General features: G+C 36.2%; 1 protein-coding gene across 1 annotated transcript in view; it reads right to left on the bottom strand.

The window, feature by feature from the left end:
* The window catches only part of DIAPH3 (diaphanous related formin 3), a 546,228-nt gene that overhangs the window by 468,578 nt on the left and 57,758 nt on the right, over nt 1-19,892 (bottom strand). Inside the window, 1 exon segment of the mRNA XM_060128783.1 lies at nt 3,849-3,953. Coding sequence (XP_059984766.1) covers nt 3,849-3,953 — 105 coding nt within the window.

Here is a 19,892-nt window from a genome sequence, read left to right on the forward strand (position 1 = left end):
TTTTTTCTTCTCAACAAATAGAAAAGAGATTTTATTTTTACTAATCCTTTGTAACGCGTTGGGGTGGGAGTAGGGGGGTGTTGGCAACTCATTGATCTAAATCCTACTCTCTACAGCTATCCTCTTTAACACATTCTTTAGTTGCATATAAATTAATCCATGGTTTTCTGTTAACCCTGTCATGGGAGACTTCCATATTACCCAGACAAAATACACCCAGAAAATGAACACAACATATACACTGATGTCACAGATAAAGGGTATGGTACACCTAAACAAAGAAGAAATAAGAAAAGGAAAACTTGGTGAAGGCAGCAACTCTATTAGGATATATCTCCCAAGCTTGGTTGGTTCCACTCAAAAGAATCTTGACTACAAAAATCATCACTTAATATCTGAAGGGGGCTTTAAAAAATGTTTAAGGAAAAAAAGGATTAAAAATAATTGAACCACACGTAATAAAAGAGAATTATACTCACAGTTGGGTTAAGCATAATTAAATACATTTATATAGTAGATTTGTATTTTAAATTCTAGCTCACTTCCATTTAGAAAATAGGAAAATTCTTTGGCAACTGTGGTTTAAGAGATCCTCTCTTGTTCTAGAATTTTCTTCATCCTACCTTGTTCAGGAACTGTGGGTTCTCTTCCATTTGGACTATCATGTCACATCCTACTTATAAGGTCCTTACCACTAATTGCAGAATAGTCTTACCCTCCAGCAAGTCACAGTACATAGGTAAAATCTGTATCGTTCTTTCTTGAAAGAAGTTTTCTCCAATAAACTTGCTGCTAAGCACAAGTCATTTACCAAGGGATGGGCACCTGGCCTTGCAGTGCCTCCCCATCTATGCTCTGAGTATACTGGGTGAGGGGAGGATCTTTTAAGATACTCCTTTGGATGGAAAAAGAAATTTCCAGAGTGAATTAAAGAAATAGCCCACGTAGGCCAAAATGTATCTGGATGGTCTATCAGGATGTTTACAGCAGCAAAGCAAAAGCCCAGCTTAAAGCAGCTTCAATAAGAACTGGCATCACCTCATATAATGGAAGAGTTGGGAGGCAGGACTGCACTGGGCCAGAGCAGCAGCTCCATGACGTCAGGCGTCAAGCACTCCACACCCCCTCACAGCCACGACAAGTAGCAGGGAATGGCAGCTTTCCTGCTCTGGACCCTTTTATGAGGGAGAGAAACCTTTCTCAGAAGCCCCCACCAGACCTGGCCATCAGACTGTACTGGCCAAACCTGGATCACATACCCATGCCCTAGGAACTTAGAAACACGTGAATCTGGCATTTTTAGCCTCAAGTATGATATTTGCTTAGTAAATTTTAATAATCTTTCCTAAATGAAGAAATTCAGTCTTACTATTTGGCCACCTAAACTGAAACCTACTAAGATCTTGGAAACAACCTAGTTTGATCGATGGTTTTTATTGTTTTTTTGTTTTTTCCTATTTTAAAACCAAGCTGATCTACTTTAGGGCTAGTTTGAGTGTTAACGTTTCAGAAGCGTTTTCAAAAAATCAACTGTAGGCATCAATACTATTTTCCAAAAAATAATATTAATGCTTACCCACAAAAGAGAATCGCAAAGCAAATTCTAAGGCTAAAATGTTAACATCTGACAAAGTCCCCACATCCTCTCTAGAACAACCTATCTATGAACTTTGTTTTTCTCAGAGAAACTTTTGCAGTACTCATTGACCTAAATATACTGGCATAACAAAGCCCATATCCTAGAGTTAATAAAATGTGTTTTTACTTCCAGAGCAAAAACAGATGACTGGTCAGTTTGAACTTTCTACAATGTTAACCATTTGCTGAATTATTCAGAACCCTCCTAGGAAAAGCCATGACTCTCCACACACCAATTAAATGCTTTAATCATACTTTAGATAACTAATCTATTTCAATCCTGATAACCTAATTACTTAATTCTAGTAAATAAATTCCAGCCCAAGTCCAAAATATTAAACTTTAAAATCAGTGAATGTAAGCTGAAACAGATCCACTGTGAAGAAGTCCAAAATGTTTTATTCTATAAAAAAGTTTGTTTATCTGAAATTCCAGAATTAAACTGCACTATTATGCTAGGGTTTTCTATACCAGTTCTAACTAATGTATTATCTCTTGTAATTATATTAAGTGGATTCATGCTTGTTGGATTTAAAATTCCCTAACAGGAGACTCTGCCCTGATGACTCAACATAAAACAGGTACACCATCTCCACTCCCCCTGCATTTTTTTCCCCACATCACATTTCACCTCCCATTACATGTGTTTGTGTGTTTCTGTCATGTGTGTCTCATTGCTCCATAGGAAACAATGACACACTATCTTGGTGCTCAGTCGCTGGGGCCTTAAATACAGACACTTTTATTAAGTGCCCGACATACAGACGCTTAATAAATGTGTTGAGTGGACAAATGAACGTCTTAGAAATGTAGATTCACTAATAAGAAATTTGTATTTTTACTGAGGTACATTTACTTATATTTTTAATTGTGGTGTAATGATTTCAACAGTAAATCACAAAGAAAAATAAAAAACAAACAATTGCTACTACAACCACTGCTACCACAAGAGGCAGCCACCAGTTAAAAATCTGTTACGTTCTAATCACAGAATAAACAATTTAATTCTAACAACAAGCCTATGGTGTACGTATTAGCCCCATCTTATGGACGAGGGGATTGAGGATCAGAAAGATAAAATAAGATGTCCAAGATCAAACAGAGGATAAACAGTCAATCCAAAACACAGAGCTCTGACTCCTAAATCCCCACTGTTAATTTGTGATGGCCAAGTATCATCAAGGGACAAAAGCAATTCACATCTCAATGGCAAGATACAGAGCCCATAGAAAGAACTGGGAAAAGCACAGTACTCAGTGAATTCTACACCTGAACATCAGGCAGCCAAAAAATGAGACATGTTTAAAAATTAAACATCACTTGAGTCTTTCCTCCAAAAGAAATACCTCAGAATCACGGACTGGTCTAGTAGATAAATGGAGTTAAAGTATAAATAACTTACATTCTTAAAAGCTGCCCTTGGGTTAAAGTATCCAGTGAAAACTACAGTGTGTTTAGTTATTTTTCTCAAATCCAATTCTATTTTATGTTCAGCCAAAAGCATTTTCTACTGTCTTTCTACTGAGCCTTGCTTCTTCATTAGCTTCCATCTTATATTTTTCATCCAATCCAGTTAGTCGCAATTTTTTTATGACAACAAAGCTCATTTGTTGTTCCATGAAATAAATATAATTGATTCTGTGTGCTGGTCATGTTTCTCAGACATTTAGTTATTACTTCCACCCACATATTTCATGTTTCCCTAGAAAAGTGGCAGCCACGTGGATTCTTAATGCTCCTTGCAGTGTCTACATTTATAATTTGTTACAAGCTAATTTTATCCACAGGGAAACTCACATTAAAGATAGGCCTCTAAGCCACTATTATGTATCCTGATTTAGGTAGTTAGAGTAAAATCAGTCTCACTTTTCTACAATACAAGTATTATCCCAGTTTATAAGTGACATTAGAAATCAATACCCATCTTAATTCACTAACAAGGAGGGGTGTCCTAGAGTGAGTGGACCAAGCAACCACAGTGCTTCTTAACAGTGTGAGTGGCCAAACAGCAAAAGCAGTTTAAAAGTTATAAGGTGAGAAATGCTTTCAAATTAAACAAACTTATTATAATACTTGTACCTTTAATTATACATACAAAAGCTCTATGATTACAGCTGCCCGCAAACTTAGGCACTTCATTAGGTAAATGTATTGTTTTCCATACCACAACATGCTTCAGCAGTACTTCTCAACTTGACAGTTTTACTTACTGTCTTGGAAGCAGTATTAATGTACTGCATCACCATTTCTTTTTTGATACTGAAGTCCTTTTCCCGCAATGGTGCCTTTTTATCTTCATTTAAATTCATATCTTCCTGGAAAACACAATTAAAAAGCCTCGTTTTAGAATCTAAGTAGAGCAACAGTTCTACATACACAATGAACAGAAAATCAATACTTTGTGACTAAAGCAGCATTAACTGTTTTGGAATGATTTACATGTAGCTCTGCCAGGAGAAAAAAGAGAAAGGACCTGGAGATACAGAGAACAGAGTATTCTAGATCATTTTAGCAGGTAAAACACTTACCAGAAAAACTTTTTAAATTCACAGCAGGCTAGTAAAATTACATTCACATCACTATAGATAATTAGACAGTTGAAGATTTCTGCCTTCCATAAGCTTATTAGGATTCACAATTTATATATAATTGTGAAATATATATATTACATATAAAAATATATTTATCTATATATATTATAGTCAATATATAATATTTATAATTTATATAAATATATTTTAAAATATAAACATATTTTTACAACAGCTGTACCTGAAGCCATCTTGCACCATTCTGAAAGCGCTCCTCCATATATCATAAGAATTAAAAGGTAAATAAGCCAATCCCTTTTCAGATTCTGATAAGCTACAAGCACATACCAAATACCTAATACTGATCCTAGCAAAAGGTGAAGCATCCTACAGTTTTAACTGTCTCTTCTCCACCCCTATCAAAAATATTCATTAATTAATTTATTGCATGTTCTAAATCACATAAAAGTGGCACTCATAAAAAGAAGTACCACCTAAAAACCTAACATTTCTCAACAGCACCAATCAAAATAAAGGTTTAGGTAAGCTAGATCTTGCTACAGACCTAATTCTGACTAAAAACTGCAAGTCAATAATATCCGCATAAAGATATGAATTGCGACCAGAATCCATCAGCTCAGTTGACAAAGGAAGGGAGGCTGAGGTAAGACAAAAATGGCTGAAGGAGAGGGCAGCTCAAATGGATTTCCTCCTGATCTTAGCCTTGGGTCATCTGTGTGCAATGTAGGACATCTTAATGTATATAAACTACATATCCACTCAGAAACGTGCCCATAAAAATCAGGACTTTGGATCACCCAGTGAGCCCAGAAAGTTAAATTTCTTCTAAGTTTTATAAGGGTTCTACAATTCAGACACTGTAGTTTATGCCTTTAGCTGACTCAGTTTTTGGCTACCAAAACTGTGAAGCAATTAAAAGTCAAAATTCCCTTCATTTCACCTTGATACAAAACTTAAGATCTTAGAAGTTGTCCCGTTTGATACTCCAATAAAAGGTAGCAATTAGTAACGTCACTCTTGGCTATTCTGGTTAGAAATATCCTATTATGTGAATAATGGTTTAGTTTGTTTCTTTTTTTTTCTCTAAGCCAGTGATTTTCAATACACCTTAACACCACTTAGGAAGCATTCCGGAAATGTCTCGGGGCATTTTGGTTGTCATGGTGACTGAGGTGATGCTACCAGCATTTACAGGGGAAAGGTGTGCTAGACATTCTGCAACACATGAGCTAATCCTACACAATAAGAAACTGTCCTGTGTCCCACAGAGAGATAAACAGAGAGAACGAGAGAGGGAAAATCATAATTATCTATGCCTAGACTCTAATTCAATGAAATTAGATGTAAAACAGAATATGTAAATTGTTACATATTTAATACTTTATATATTATGTAACTTAATATACATTGAATTTTCCAAGAATCCAACTACTCTGTAAATTATAGTTGCACTGTTTTTGTTTTAAGCTTTACCATCATTTGTGTTCCATTTCTGAAATTTAGGTATCCCAGGACAATGCTGCTTGTGGTATCTGAATCAACAGAACAACACACCTATACCAACCTACATCGTAGCTGTTGTACTCACAGTGGCATGAGGCAAAGACTCCAGAATGTGACTTTATTGTGCCTTCTTGAGTAGTCGATGGCCAACTGTTTACAATGAAATACATACTGTTTTATTATATAGTACAGTAGGCATTATATGTTGATTTTTTTTAAATTATGAGTGGAGATAGTTTATATAATCTATAAAGAATTGAACTAAGAAAAAGTAATGAAGAAGTTAAGGAGCAATTGCTATAAAAGGTGTGTGTGAGGGGCACCTAAGAGCACAGAGAACATCTGTTTTAAATTATTCACTGTATTTTTTATTTTCTGTCTAATGGCCAAATGTGACCCAGCCTCTTTAACCAGCAAATTAAAATACTTAACAGATATAGAAAACTAAAAAACAGAAAACCCATTAGCTGTGGCTGAAATCAAAATAAAATTTTAAGGTGGAGAGTTGTAAGAAAGAAAAGACTACTGCTTTCTTTCTGGAAAGGCATCTTCACGATAACATGAGCTTATACACAAAAGTTGTATGTTTGGAATTAAGGAAGAAACGCAGAGTTCTCCCAACTTCTTTCCTCTGGCTTACCCCACCTCTCTTGTCTAAATATGACACTCAACTCCATAACGAAAGTTTAATGACAGTGGCTGCTTAAAAACAAGAGGAAACAAAGAAGAAATGATACTACAGAGAAGTTTGGAATCACCTACATAATCGCACAAACCTTCCAGGATCACTCACTAGGTATGTAACTCATCTAACAGATGGTCCTTCTCTTTACATCCAGGAAGAAATGGCACTCGAAAGAGTAAGAAAAGTTCTGCCCTTTACAAAAGGAAAAAGAGAAATAAGGGAGTGATGGAAAGAAAAAAAATGTATGTATCTATGGAATAGGGTACAGGATTTTTAGAATGGATTTTGAATCTTTATCAGTGGAGAACAGGGCTAAAAAAGAAGAAAACTCTACAAGACACTGGCACTGAACCTCCGAGGGCCACAGAGTCCTAGTGAAATGTATTGGAAGCTTCTTCCCAGAAAATGCACGTCCATATTTTATGTTATAGTTCCAATTCAAGTTAAGCTGAACATCTTCCAAGGCTATCCAAGAACCTGGAGGTCGGCGGCAATGCGGGAGCCAAGCATCTCTATTTAATAAGCCCCTGCCTTAAGGCAAAACCTTCAGCATGAGATTTTGAATATCACATAGTCTAAACTCCATGTATGTATTACACAACAGAAAATACAGGCTCAGAGAAATGAAATGACTTTTCAGAGTTATCTGGTTGTTAGAAGCTTGAGAACTGGAGCCCAGACACCCAGTCTAGTGCAGTTTCCAGATAACTGTAAAGGGTCTCTTGTGAGCAAGTCATCAGTTTTCACATTAGTGAGTTCACAGCTGGTTAGTATGATCATATCGCATTTCTGTTGTCTTAGGGCACGTTCCCTAGAGGCAGACCTGGGACAGGGATGCAGGTGCAGGTGATTAATGAGGGGGATGCTCTCAGGAAAAGGGGACTGAGACAAGGACATTCGAAAATGTGGCCTCAGCTGGATTCTCGCTTCAGCCTGAAGTGCACAGCAGTAGATAGTACCTGGAGGGAGAGGCCAGCCTTAACACCACCCAAGTCAGTCAGCCATCAGCTGCAGGACCCCAGTTCCCTGAGGCCAAATCTCTGGATTAAGAGGGCAGATGTGAACCACCAGGAGCCAACACTCACACCTGGGTACGCCCGTAACCAGCCTGGTGAAGGGGGTCTTGGAGGGGCACCAACAGTGTCCACTACAGCATTTGAAAATAACTTACTTTATATTATAATAAGGCTTCTTTCTAAGCAGAACTGAATAATACAGAAACCCACATTTATGGCCTACAAAAGCAATATAAACCTCTGTGTGTTAACCAGTTCTTCCATTCAAACACAGGTCAGGACATGTAGTACACTGTATGGATACAGAATGATACTGTAGCTACAGATTTTATAACAGCCCTGAAAAACAGCTTACTTCAATATATATATCTATATATTGATATATATGTAACTCAATAAATATCTGTAATAAATAAAATAATAAACAGCAAATACATAGAACACATAACTGTACAAGGCCTGAGGAATGATTTGAATGAGGCTAATATTTCAGTGGGTATGAGATAAATTCTATTTCTTTAAATGGAAAAACCTTATCAGTTGGCTGTTTAACTGAATATAGCTCATTTAAAAATATTTTTTGAGTAGTCATCAATCAAAACTTTAGTGTCTGTCAATCTGAAGAGTAATTATTGGTTTTGTTGTGAAAGTTCTATTAATACCTTAGCAACATACATAATGAATTAACTCACTTATAGCACTACCTTCATATACATGCTTAAACACAGTTTTTTGCCTGGGGAAATTGGGAGTCGCAGCATCAAAAAGTAATTTTCCTCTAGTTAATTACTTTCTAATTAAAAACTATACTTAAATTGAATCACTGTGCTACTTCACTATGTGAGTCTGACTGGCACTAGGGGCAGATTTCAGAAATACAGGGAGGAAATACTGAAGAAAAAAAATTAAGGGGCATGCTAAAAAATAAGCAGGATTCTTGGAAAGTGTCAAGGTCATGAGAGATGAGGAAGTACTACTGATCAGGAGATGAAAGAAACATGGCAAACCAAACATAAGATGTGATGCTGGGCTGTAACCTAGAACAGGAAAAGCACATCAGTGAGAAAACTGCTAAAATCTGAATAAAGTCTATGGTTTGGTAACTACTGTACCAACATTAATTTCTTAGTATTAATAATTGCACTAAAGTTATATAAGATGCTGGCATTAGAGGAAGTTGGGTGAAGGGTATAAAAGAATTCTCTGTACTATTTTTGCAATTCTTCTGTAAGTCTAAGATTATTTCAAAATAAAGTTTTTTAAAAACTAAATTAAAATATTCATAAAACTTCTGCTTTAAAAAACTAATTTGAAAAGAACAAGAAAAATGGAACATCCTACATTCTTTAAAAATACAGTAGTTTTTTAAACATCCACTAAATAAATGTTTGTAGTGTATTGGCCACAATAAATACACACAAACTTGATGGAGGGGAGGGAAGTAAAGAAACCACTATCAAGACAAATCTGAGGCTACCGAGAGGAAGAGTTAAGACACAGGTAACAGAAGCCCATTCAAAATCTTTTAAAGGTCAGGCATCCTTCGGAATTTTCCAAAACACAAAGTTCAAGTTGCTCACATGTCTTCCCATTTTCATTCCAAATCTACTCTCTGAACCATCCTTCTCATTCATTCTCGAAGCAACACTTGCTACACCTTTTCACAAGGACCTGGTATTTCTATAATCTTAAATAACGGTTAAGTCTGAGCCAGGCATTGTGCTAAAATACTTATAAGCACAATTTATTTAATACTCAGTAATAACCCTTTGAGGTATGTACTATCCTCTCTTTATTGATGAGAGAACTAAAACTTAGGGAAATCCTGTAAATTGGCCACAGTCCTGTAGCTTAGATTTGTCTCTCCATTCTTATTTCCATATTATTTATCTCCATTATCTAAAATCCCACTTCTGGGCTTCCCTGGTGGCGCAGTGGTTGACAGTCCGCCTGCCGATGCAGGGGACACGGGTTCGTGCCCCGGTCCGGGAGGATCCCACATGCTGCGGAGCGGCTGGGCCCGTGAGCCATGGCCGCTGAGCCTGCGCATCCGGAGCCTGTGCTCTGCAACGGGAGAGGCCACAACAGTGAGAGGCCCGTGTACCGCAAAAAATTAAAATAAAAATAAAATAAAATAAATAAAATCCTACTTCCTCTGGGCCTAATGCCATCTGACATGCTCGGCAGCCAACACCTTGTGTTGACTCCTCTGCCAGTCCATGCCTTCACACCCACAACCAGCAATCTTCATTTCCACTTTCCTCAGCCTCGGTCTTCATGACCACACCTGGGCCTTTTCATTAGCTAAAAACTGTTCCACCTCTAGTATCATCATAATCCCCAAGATCCTTTTCTCTGACCTCAATCTTCTATCTTTTCACTTCTCCCACTCCCAAGCCACCTATTTTTTGACCTCAATAAAACCTCCAGTGTCGTGACCCCCTCCATTTTCTCCCAATTAGTCTCTTATGGTCCATCACTTCCTATAACATTGATGGAAAATCCTAGTGGTCTCTCCTCACATTCCCTAGAGTACTCATTTCAAACTTGCCATTTCCAGGAGCTATGAAACCATTGCTTCTACCTACCATTTTCAGTAAGCAAATTTTAATTTCCTCCATGAAAAGGAACCTATAATTCAATTTCCTGTTTCCTCTATTACCAATTTATTTGCACACTAATTTTTCTGTGCCAACTCTTGCCTCTATCCAAAGATAATCCCATTCATTTATGCTCTGGATCCTCTTTCCTTTCACCTCCTAAAAGGGCACTGCACATCAGTTACCCTGTTTTAATCCCATTTCACTAAATTCTTCTCAGTTGGTTGGGTCTCAGTATATAAACATGTTAATCCTTAATGGATTAAAAATTAAAAGAAAAAAGCCTCCCCTCAACCCTAGCTCTCCTTTGTATATGCCTTTCTTTTTCCTCCTTCACAAATAATTTTTAAAAGAACTTTTTTCTACACTTGCCGTCTCTTTTACGTTGCATATACTTTTTAGATATTTGTCAAATGAGATATAACAAAACTTCCCAAATAGAATTTGCTAATCCTATTTTGGGACAAACATGAAATGCAGGTAATTTTCTGGGAAATGGAGCTGGAGCCAGAGATAACACTCACAGCCCCAGTCTTGAAGAGTAATGGAAACAAAGTCCAGCTCCAGAGGCAGGGTCTCCAGGCAGTGGCACTGGCACAGGTAAAACTGGCCAAGCTAAAATCCATCATGTCTTCAGGGAGCACTAGCAGAACCACACACAACCTCTGTGACCTGGAACCGTCAGTGTGTGGTTGAGCTGTGCAAAGCAGCACCTGCTTGAGAGGTGAATAGCACTGAGATCCTACCAAGACTTCACTCACCAGGCTGTGTGACTTTGTGTGGTGTTGTGTCCTCTCAGAGGAAAGAAGGTGTACACATTTTTCTAATTTGCACAAGGACACCAGATGGGTAGCTGTGGCCCTGACCTGGAAACCAGGTCAATGACATGTAGTCAAGCCAGCAGCTTTTAAGATGCTCCAAAGGATTTTTCCTATGTATCAGATGGGGCCAGAAGTTCTCACAAACCAGGAAAATCCAAGTTTGCTACTATCTTTAGACACCTTGACTCCATCCTAGGCTGATAAAATACCAACACAAAATAAATACCTTCTACTTCTTCTCTGGCAAAACTGAGAGAGAAAAAAAGATGTAATCTTAATACTCATGCACATGCATGCAACTAGTGAGCACCAAGGTGTAATCAAGCAGAGAATGGCAAACAGAGAGTGGACATTTTTTCAACTGAATTACAAACATTAGACTCACTATTTTCATTCATGGATGTGGATTTTACAAGACAGCATGTTCATTAAATTTACATACATCAAGTTGAGTGGGATAGTTAATGTCATGGAAAGTCAGACTAAATTTTAAATGATTGACTTATTTGGAGAATTAAGTGAATATACAAGCAGCAAATTGAAGATGGTCAGGTGTGAGGAAATTTACCCAGAAAGGAAAAACACTACAGACAGGCAGAAGCACGACTAGAGTTATAAAACGGATCCTGGAAAAACAGTACAATAATGGATCAAAACATTCATAAGGATCAATAAGCATAATATTAAAAGGTAAAAATTGGAAGCACAGCAATATCAAAACCAAACATTCTTATTGTCAACAGCTATCATCTCATTTCAGTAGTGTTCAATGCTTTGTTTCATGGGTTAAAGCCAAAATAATTGTTCTTGGTAGCAGTTTTGCTAATGTTTTTTTTTCACTACAGCCACAAATTGGTTATACGTTTTAAGAGGTCCACAGTGATCCCCTAATTACTTCTCCTGGGACCTCAGAGCTCAACATCCTACAAGAGCAATTTTACCCATACTTCTTCTAAAAGTATAATTCTGTCCTTCACCACACTGGAATTCATCTTCCATATCACACAATGTCAAAAGGTCTTGCTGATGTGTATCCCTACTGAGGAATGTTCTTACTACCATGAGTGGTTTAGTGCCAAATAAAAACATCAAAGATTTCATGATCTCATTCCAGGTAATTATATACTCCCAAATAGTGCACATTAACTGAATCTCATGTAGTTCTGCAATTTAATATATTGTATTCTTAGATTAGGCTTAAGTAAAATGAGAAAACCTGTAAAAGATAAATACAACCAAAACCCTGGAACTTGGAATTAACTTTATTACTACTATTTTTTTAATAAATTTATTTATTTTTTTGTTTGTTTTATTTATTTTCGGCTGCATTGGGTCTTCATTGCTGCACGTGGGCTTTCTCTAGTTGCAGGGAGCAGGGGCTACTCTTCGTTGCGGTGCGCGGGCTTCTCATGTTGCAGAGCATGGGCTCTAGGTGCGTGGGCTTCAGCAGTTGTGGCTCACGGGCTCAGTAGTTGCGGTTCACGGGCTCTAGAGCGCAGGCTCAGTAGTTGTGACGCACGGTCTTAATTGCTCCGTGGCATGTGGGATCTTCCCAGACCAGGGCTCGAACCCGTGTCCCCTACATTGGCAGGCGGATTCTTAACCACTGCGCCACCAGGGAAGCCCTATTACTACTTTATATTGAAGATGCCCATAAATATGCTAAAGCTATAAAACGGCTTATCTTTCTTTGTCCATCATTTTTACTATGTTCTTATATTAACCTTTATATAATCGTTTCATTTCCTTTACATAACTTTGATTATAAAGAGGTCAGATTTTTTGGTTTCACCAATAGTGGGGTTGGATTCACTGTTCTATCCACAATGTCCTTACTCGATCCCAATTAAAATTAACAGGAAATCAGATAGCTAGCTCATTAACAGGACAGCAGCCATAAAATAGCATTTACCCAGAGATTGACAACAAACTCATAAACATTGTTATTCGACCGAATATTCTAACTGGAGCTTATAGAAAGAGTGCAAACTATTTCAATTTGAAACCAAATTACAATTTAACCTAATGCCAGTATCAGGGAATAAACAAACAGAGAAGAAACTTAAATACCACTTTTTTTTCTCACATGCTATAAATTTTAGCAGAATAGACAAGAAATGAGATGAATATGCAGCATGCTGCACAACTCTACTTTGGAATATAATCTGGCTGAAACTGTTCAAGCTTATGCATAAGCACCTACAATCACAGGCAACTGTTACGTAATCCAGCAGAAAAGAACACTGCTACTTATAAAAAGGGCTTCATTCACTTATTTGCTTTTCAACTTTTCTAAACAAATGGCCATTCCTTCATAAATTACATAAAGGATAAAATGGTTATTTCACAAAGCACAAAGGCTGACTTTTCTAGAGAAGAAAATAAGAATAAAAAAAAGCCTTCATCGTTTGGAAAGGCTGTACCTGCACACTTCCTAATTAGTGAAAGAGCAAGCTTAAACATTAACATAACCTTTATCCTTTTAAAACTCTCCTTTCTAATCATTTGACTGGTTCCACGAACTCCCACCAGGCAAAATCTAAGGCTCCTAAATCATTTATTTTCTCATTTATCTGGATCTAGAAGAAACAACGAGGCACTGACATTATCCCCCTGACAAACACAACCCATGAATCAAGTTGACAATAGCCTTACACTTCTACCCTCTCTTCCTCCTCCTCCATTTGGATTATTATTTGGATTGCTTTTAAACAACCTTTCCCTGAATTTTTCAATTTCTACCTGAAGGAGAGGGAGATGGGTGACAACTAATAGATCAGAACAAAGCATTACCATAGAACCTCTCTCGTTTTATCTGGTCAACCCAAAATATACTTTTATAGTTTATAAGAAATAAAAAACACCCATGATACAGAAAAGTAGATTTGTAAAAAATGCTAATACTTGAAATGAGCGAACTGCCAGTAGGAATCTATAGCAGTCAATTAGCCCTTAAAGAACTAACACAAACGAGTTTTCCTTGGTGTTTCATTCAGACTCCTGGTGACCCTTAAGACATCACTTACACATCCAACACAATAGGTGTTCATTTGTCTGACTGAAGAAATAGCTATGCATAAATCTTTAACACCAACAATGAAAGCGGAAAAAAAGATGAAAAAAGAAAAATTGTCTTTAGCGTGTACCCAAAGAGTGGCAATGTGGAATAAAGATAGCAGTAAGAGCCCTCCTCCCACCAACTGTACCAAAAAGAATCAAATTCAATTTTATCAGTTCACTTGAGCTCTTCTTTCTTCCTCTGGACCTTAGTTTCAAAGATATCTGAGTTGACTACAAAGCAAAGAACACAAAGACATCTCAGTATTTAACTCTACGTGTACTAATTTATATCTTTTCTTGCTTAGACATGGTATTCACCAAAGCAGAAGAAACAGACTAACTCATTCAACAATACATGAAGTATGCACTGTGAAGACACGAAGGGAACAAAGATGAATAAAGTTAAATGTTCATAGTCCAATAAAATAGAGTTCTTATGAAAAGATTAGAAAACTGATCTAATGCATAATAAATAAAAGAAAACAGAAATGTATCATACATAGTCACTCATTTAATCAGTAATGGAGGATATACTCAGTTTAAAGGATAAAAATTAGCAGAACTACACGTCAACCTCATTGGAAGGCGAGTCTAGTGAAGGGCTAGCCAACTTAATACAAATAACTGAAATGTAAAATGAAAAAAAGGCCTTTACCAAATACTTCAGGAACAGGAAAAAAAAAAAAAAAAAAAACTCTTTTCTGGGGTTTTCTACTCCAGAAGGAGTAGAAAGGAAAAAGAAAGGAATAAGAATAGGAAAAGATACAAAAATTAGTCACAGATATTCTGATTACATACACAGAAAACTATGAGGAACTCTACAAAGAATAAAAACTGAGAATTCAATAAGATTACTGAATACCAAAAGCAACATGCAAATTAATAATCTTAGTAAAAATGTTAATTTTTTTTAAATACTAGTTACATTTTAGAAATAAACCAAGGAATAAAGCTCATAAAAGATGTACACGACCTCTAGGGAGAAAATTATAAACTTTGCAGTTCAGGAACAGAGAAAATCAAAATAAATAAATAGATATAAGATATCCAATGTTCACAGAAAAATTTAATATCACAAAGGCATTTATCCTGTCTAAATCAATAAATTTATTGCTATTCCAGTCAAGATCCCAACAGGGTTTATAATAAAACTTAACTAATTGATTGTAAAATTAATATAAAATCACAAAGGGGCCAAGAAGAGCCAGGACAATTTTGAAGAAGGGAAGGGGGTCCTAGATATGAAGGCTTATTATACAGTTATATTAATTAAGACAGTGGATATAAATGCAGAGCTAGACAAAGAGACCAATGGACAAAATCAAACCTCAGAAACAAACCTACATATGAGCAATACCTTGATGTATAACAGTGGTGTTATTACAAATGATGGACAAGAATGGCTATTCAATAAATTCTGCTAGAAAAACTAGTTATCCATGTAGGAAAAGTATTGGATCCAATCTCTCACGTCAGACATAAAGATATCATAATTCTAACAATTTTAGGAATGTAGAAGAACAGATCTATAATGTCAGGATAGAGAAGGATTTCTTAAATAATATACTTATGACATATTTAAGACCGTTTAAAAATCAAAATGGAGCAACAATGGCTCAGGCATCCAAAATGGAGCCAGACCATTGTTGATGTGGTTTCAGACACATTCCTGCATCTCTAAGAACTTGAATTTTCTCTGAACTGTATCAAATTCAAGAACAGGACCAGCCATTTCAAAACAATATCTCCTAGTATCTGCCAGCTGCACCCTTGTAGTTTTCTAACAGAGAAGAACAAAGCTGACTCCATATTGTATCTATTCCTTTAGCTCTAACCTCTGTGCTCTGTTGCCTTGCTTAGTCATGCTGACTGTGCACCTTTGTAAAAGAAGTTGCCTATAGCCTGAAATATACATGATAGCCCATTCTTAAGGGTCTGCCTCCCAGGCTTGACCTTTAAGGTATAAAACTTTCATTCCTACAGAGATAAAAAGTTCCAGAACAGAAATAACATTTGTCTTGTTGACTATTTAAAGGAACATTGTGATCAGACCTAAGTGGACAGCTGCAAGAACAAGGGATTCCTGCACCAAGAAGTTTGCAAAACCAGCCACACCTCCACCTTTTTTAGTATAGAAGCCTGAATTCTAACTCGGGTAAGATGGTTCTTTGGGACCCTAGTCCACCATCTTCTAGGTCTGCTGGCTTTCTGAATAAAGTCACTATTCTTTGCCCCAGCACCTCAGTCTCTCCATTTATTGGCCTGTCATGCAAGGAGCAAGTTAGCAGCTTGGACTCCGTAGCAGTTTCAAAGTCTGTCCCCCTTCACAGTTATGTAATCAGTTCAGACCCCGGCCAATCCCTGATTAACAAGCACCCTTACTTCTTTCTAACTCCAGTCCTAATTCTTGACAGACAACTTATGTAAATAACCTTGCAGGTTTTTTGCCTTTATAACCCTCCCCAATTTTGTGGTCCAAAGGAACACAATTCAAATGGTCCTTGAATCTTTATCTCCTGGGCTGCAATCCTAACAAACCCTAAATAAACACCTGTTTATTCAATCAGGTCTCTGTTTCTGAAATTTTGGTTAACAATACAAAAAGCAGAAACCATAAAAGGATTTATAAATCTGGCCACATTGATTTTTACATTTCTATACTTTCATCCATCCTACCACCCCCAAAAGGAAGTAAAAAGACAAGACTCAGACTGGGACAAGATACTTACAACTCACATAAACTGACATGAGTATTAAGGATATGTGATGAATTCTACAAATCAATAGGAAAAAGAAAAAAACCTCAACGGAAAAAACTGGCAAAAGATATGAACAAGAGAGTAAACCAGAGAGTAAACCAAAGGGCCAATAAGTGTGTCAAGAAATGTTCAACCTCACTTATGATCAAAGAAAAAAAAAATGTTTAAAGTATTAGGTAACCTGTTTATATCCAACAGACTTTCAAAACTTAAAAAGCCTTATTATACCACTGCAAACTCAGTGACATTCTACAAATTAATTCCAATCACTTGGAATCTTCAAGTGTCAAATTCATAAGATACAAGATTAAGGACCTCTTCTAGACTGAGGAGATTTTAAAACATGACAACTGAATACAACACACAGTTCTGAACAGGATTCTTTTGCTATAAAGAGCACTGCTGGTACTACTGGTAAAACTTAAGAGCGTGAGGATTAGTTGACAGAAATTGATCAGTGTTAGCCTCCTGATGGTGGTGGTTATATTGTGGTTAAGTAGGAGGATGTCCTTTTTTGTAGACTAATACTAAAATATTAAGGGATTATGAGGCATTGAGTCAGCAACTTACCAGCAAGTAGTTCAGAAAAAAAGTCTTTTCCTGTACATTTATCATTAAGACACAGAAAACTTTTTTTTTTTAACATATAGGAATAAAACCAACAGATTCAGGGTATTGTTCACCTTCAGGAATTAAAGAAGAATGTGATTGAAAGGAGTACACAAAGTATTTCAATTAATTATATATGTTCTATCCTTTTTTGTATACCTCACATACCCTATTTAAAAATACCACTGAACAAAAATAGATTCAACTTGAAAGTACATACTGAAAATTGTTTCAAAATTAACTTTTGAATGCCTTTTGGATTATCTATACTATGTTTCCCCACACTAAAAGCTAAAATATGTATTAAATAGTAGGTCATCTAAGCTCTTAATGCCAATAAACACTTCAAACACATGCTTAAGAGATAATGCTGATGGCATTTTATAAATGTGCTCCCTCCTACAGTAAACATCTTCCCAAGAAAAGATTAGATCATTACTATTCATACTTAAGTATTCGTGCAACTTTATTAGACCATTTCTTCTATGCTTACAAATGATGACAGGAAGTCCAGAATTTAAATAATTTTTGTTAGAGTAATTCTGTCATCATTGGCATTCATTTAATGCCTGTTGATGATCACATCTTGATAGATGACCGTTCTTGCAGCTTTCGTTCTCTCAACAGATAGTGAAAGTGAGAAAACAAAGAAAAGATATGAATGCATGAAATCTCTCTTCCTATTCACTATTTTAACATTTTTGTGTTATTTAGCAAACTGGCAATTAAAGCTAATTTCCACCTAAACACAGTATTGAAGGTGAAAAGAAATGTAAAGTGTTAGAAATCTTAAAAGTTAGAAAGATGCACCTAATTCAACAGGCAGTTATTTGCGATGATAAACCAGTTGGATGATGCTGCATGGATTTAATCTAGCAGAGAGACATATCAAAATAATAAATAAAGGATAAATTACACAAGGGACTTATACACAAGCAGCTCTGAGGGGTGAAAGATCTGTACACTGAACACTGTAAGTCACTGATGAAAAAAGCTGCAGAAGACACAAATAAAAGGAAAAATGTTCTGTGTTCTTGGGTTGGAAGAATTAGTATTGTTAAAATGTTCATCCTACTCAAAGCCATCTATATATTCAATGCAATCCCTATCAAGATTCCAATGGCATTTTTATAGAAACAGTCCTACAATTTGTATGGAACCACCAAAAACCATGAATAACCAAAGCAATCTTGAAAAAGAACAAAGCTGGAGACATCACACTTCTCAATTTCAAACTATATTACAAAGCTATAGTAATCAAAACATTATAGTACTGGTATGAAAACAAACACAAAGAACAACAGAACAGAATCAAGAGTCCAGAAATAAACCCATGCATATATGGTCAACTAATATTTGAAATGGGAGCCAATAATACTCAGTGGGGAGAGATAGTCTCCTCAATAAAGGAGGAAAAACTGGATAATCACATGCAAAGAAAAAAAAGAAAGAAAGCAAGAAAAGAAAGAAACTGGACTCCACCTTATACCACTCACAAAAATTAACTCAAAATGGATTAAAGACTTAAATTTAAGACCTGAAACTCTAAAACTCCTAGAAGAAAACATAGAGGAAAAGCTCCTTCATGTTGGTTTTGGCAATGAGTTTTTTGAACATGACACCAAAAGCACAAGCAACAAAAACAAAAATAAACGTGAAGGATTTCATCAAATTAAACAGCTTCTGCACAGCAAAAAAAAAAAATCAACAAAATTAAAAGGCAACTTATGAAATGGGAGAAAATATTTGCAAACCACATATCTGGTAAGAAGTTAATATCCAAAATACATAAGGAACACATATAACCCAAAAGCAAAGAAACAAAATCTGATTAAAAATGGGAAGAACTAAATAAACATTTTTCCAAAAAGGTTAAACACATGGCCAATAGGTACATGAAAAGGGACTCAACGTCATTAATCAACAGGGAAATGAAAATCAGAACCACAATGGTTATATCACCTCACATAGTCAGAATGGCTGTTCTCAAAAATATATATATTAAGTGCTGGGGAGGATGTGAAAAAAAAGAACCCTTATGCATTGCTGGTGGAGTGTAAATTGTTATAACCACTATGGAAAATAGTACAGAGGTTCCTCAAAAAATTAAAAATAGAACTATCACATGATCCAACAATTCCACTTCAAAGGATACAAATTTACAGTTATAAAATGAATAAATTCTCAGGATGTAATGTACAGAATGGTGACTCTAGTTTAAAAAAATATTATATAGTTGAAATTTGCTAAGAGAGTAAACCTTAAAGTTCTCACCACAGGGAAAAAAATGATAATTATGTGAGGTGATGGACGTGTTAACTGACCTTACTGTGGCAATCATCTTAAAAAATATACCTCTATCAAATCATCATTGTATACTTTAAGTTTACACAATGTTAAATGCCAATTTTGTCTCAATAAAACTGGAAAAAAATAAGAAAATAAGTTCAGTTTCTGGTTTGTTGAGGTTTAACATCTCTTCGAGAGCTTGATTATAGCTGCTCTTTGTAGAAGACACAGCAAAGGGTCAGAATATAGGGAATATTCTACAGTATGAAAGGGCTCCAATCCCCTAGAAGGAGTGTGTAGGGAACAATTGATAAAGAAAAGACAAGAGGGACAGAGGCAACACTCAGAGGAAATAAAAAG

This window comes from Lagenorhynchus albirostris, chromosome 18 (assembly GCF_949774975.1).
Source record: "Lagenorhynchus albirostris chromosome 18, mLagAlb1.1, whole genome shotgun sequence".
NCBI classification, from domain to species: domain Eukaryota; kingdom Metazoa; phylum Chordata; class Mammalia; order Artiodactyla; family Delphinidae; genus Lagenorhynchus; species Lagenorhynchus albirostris.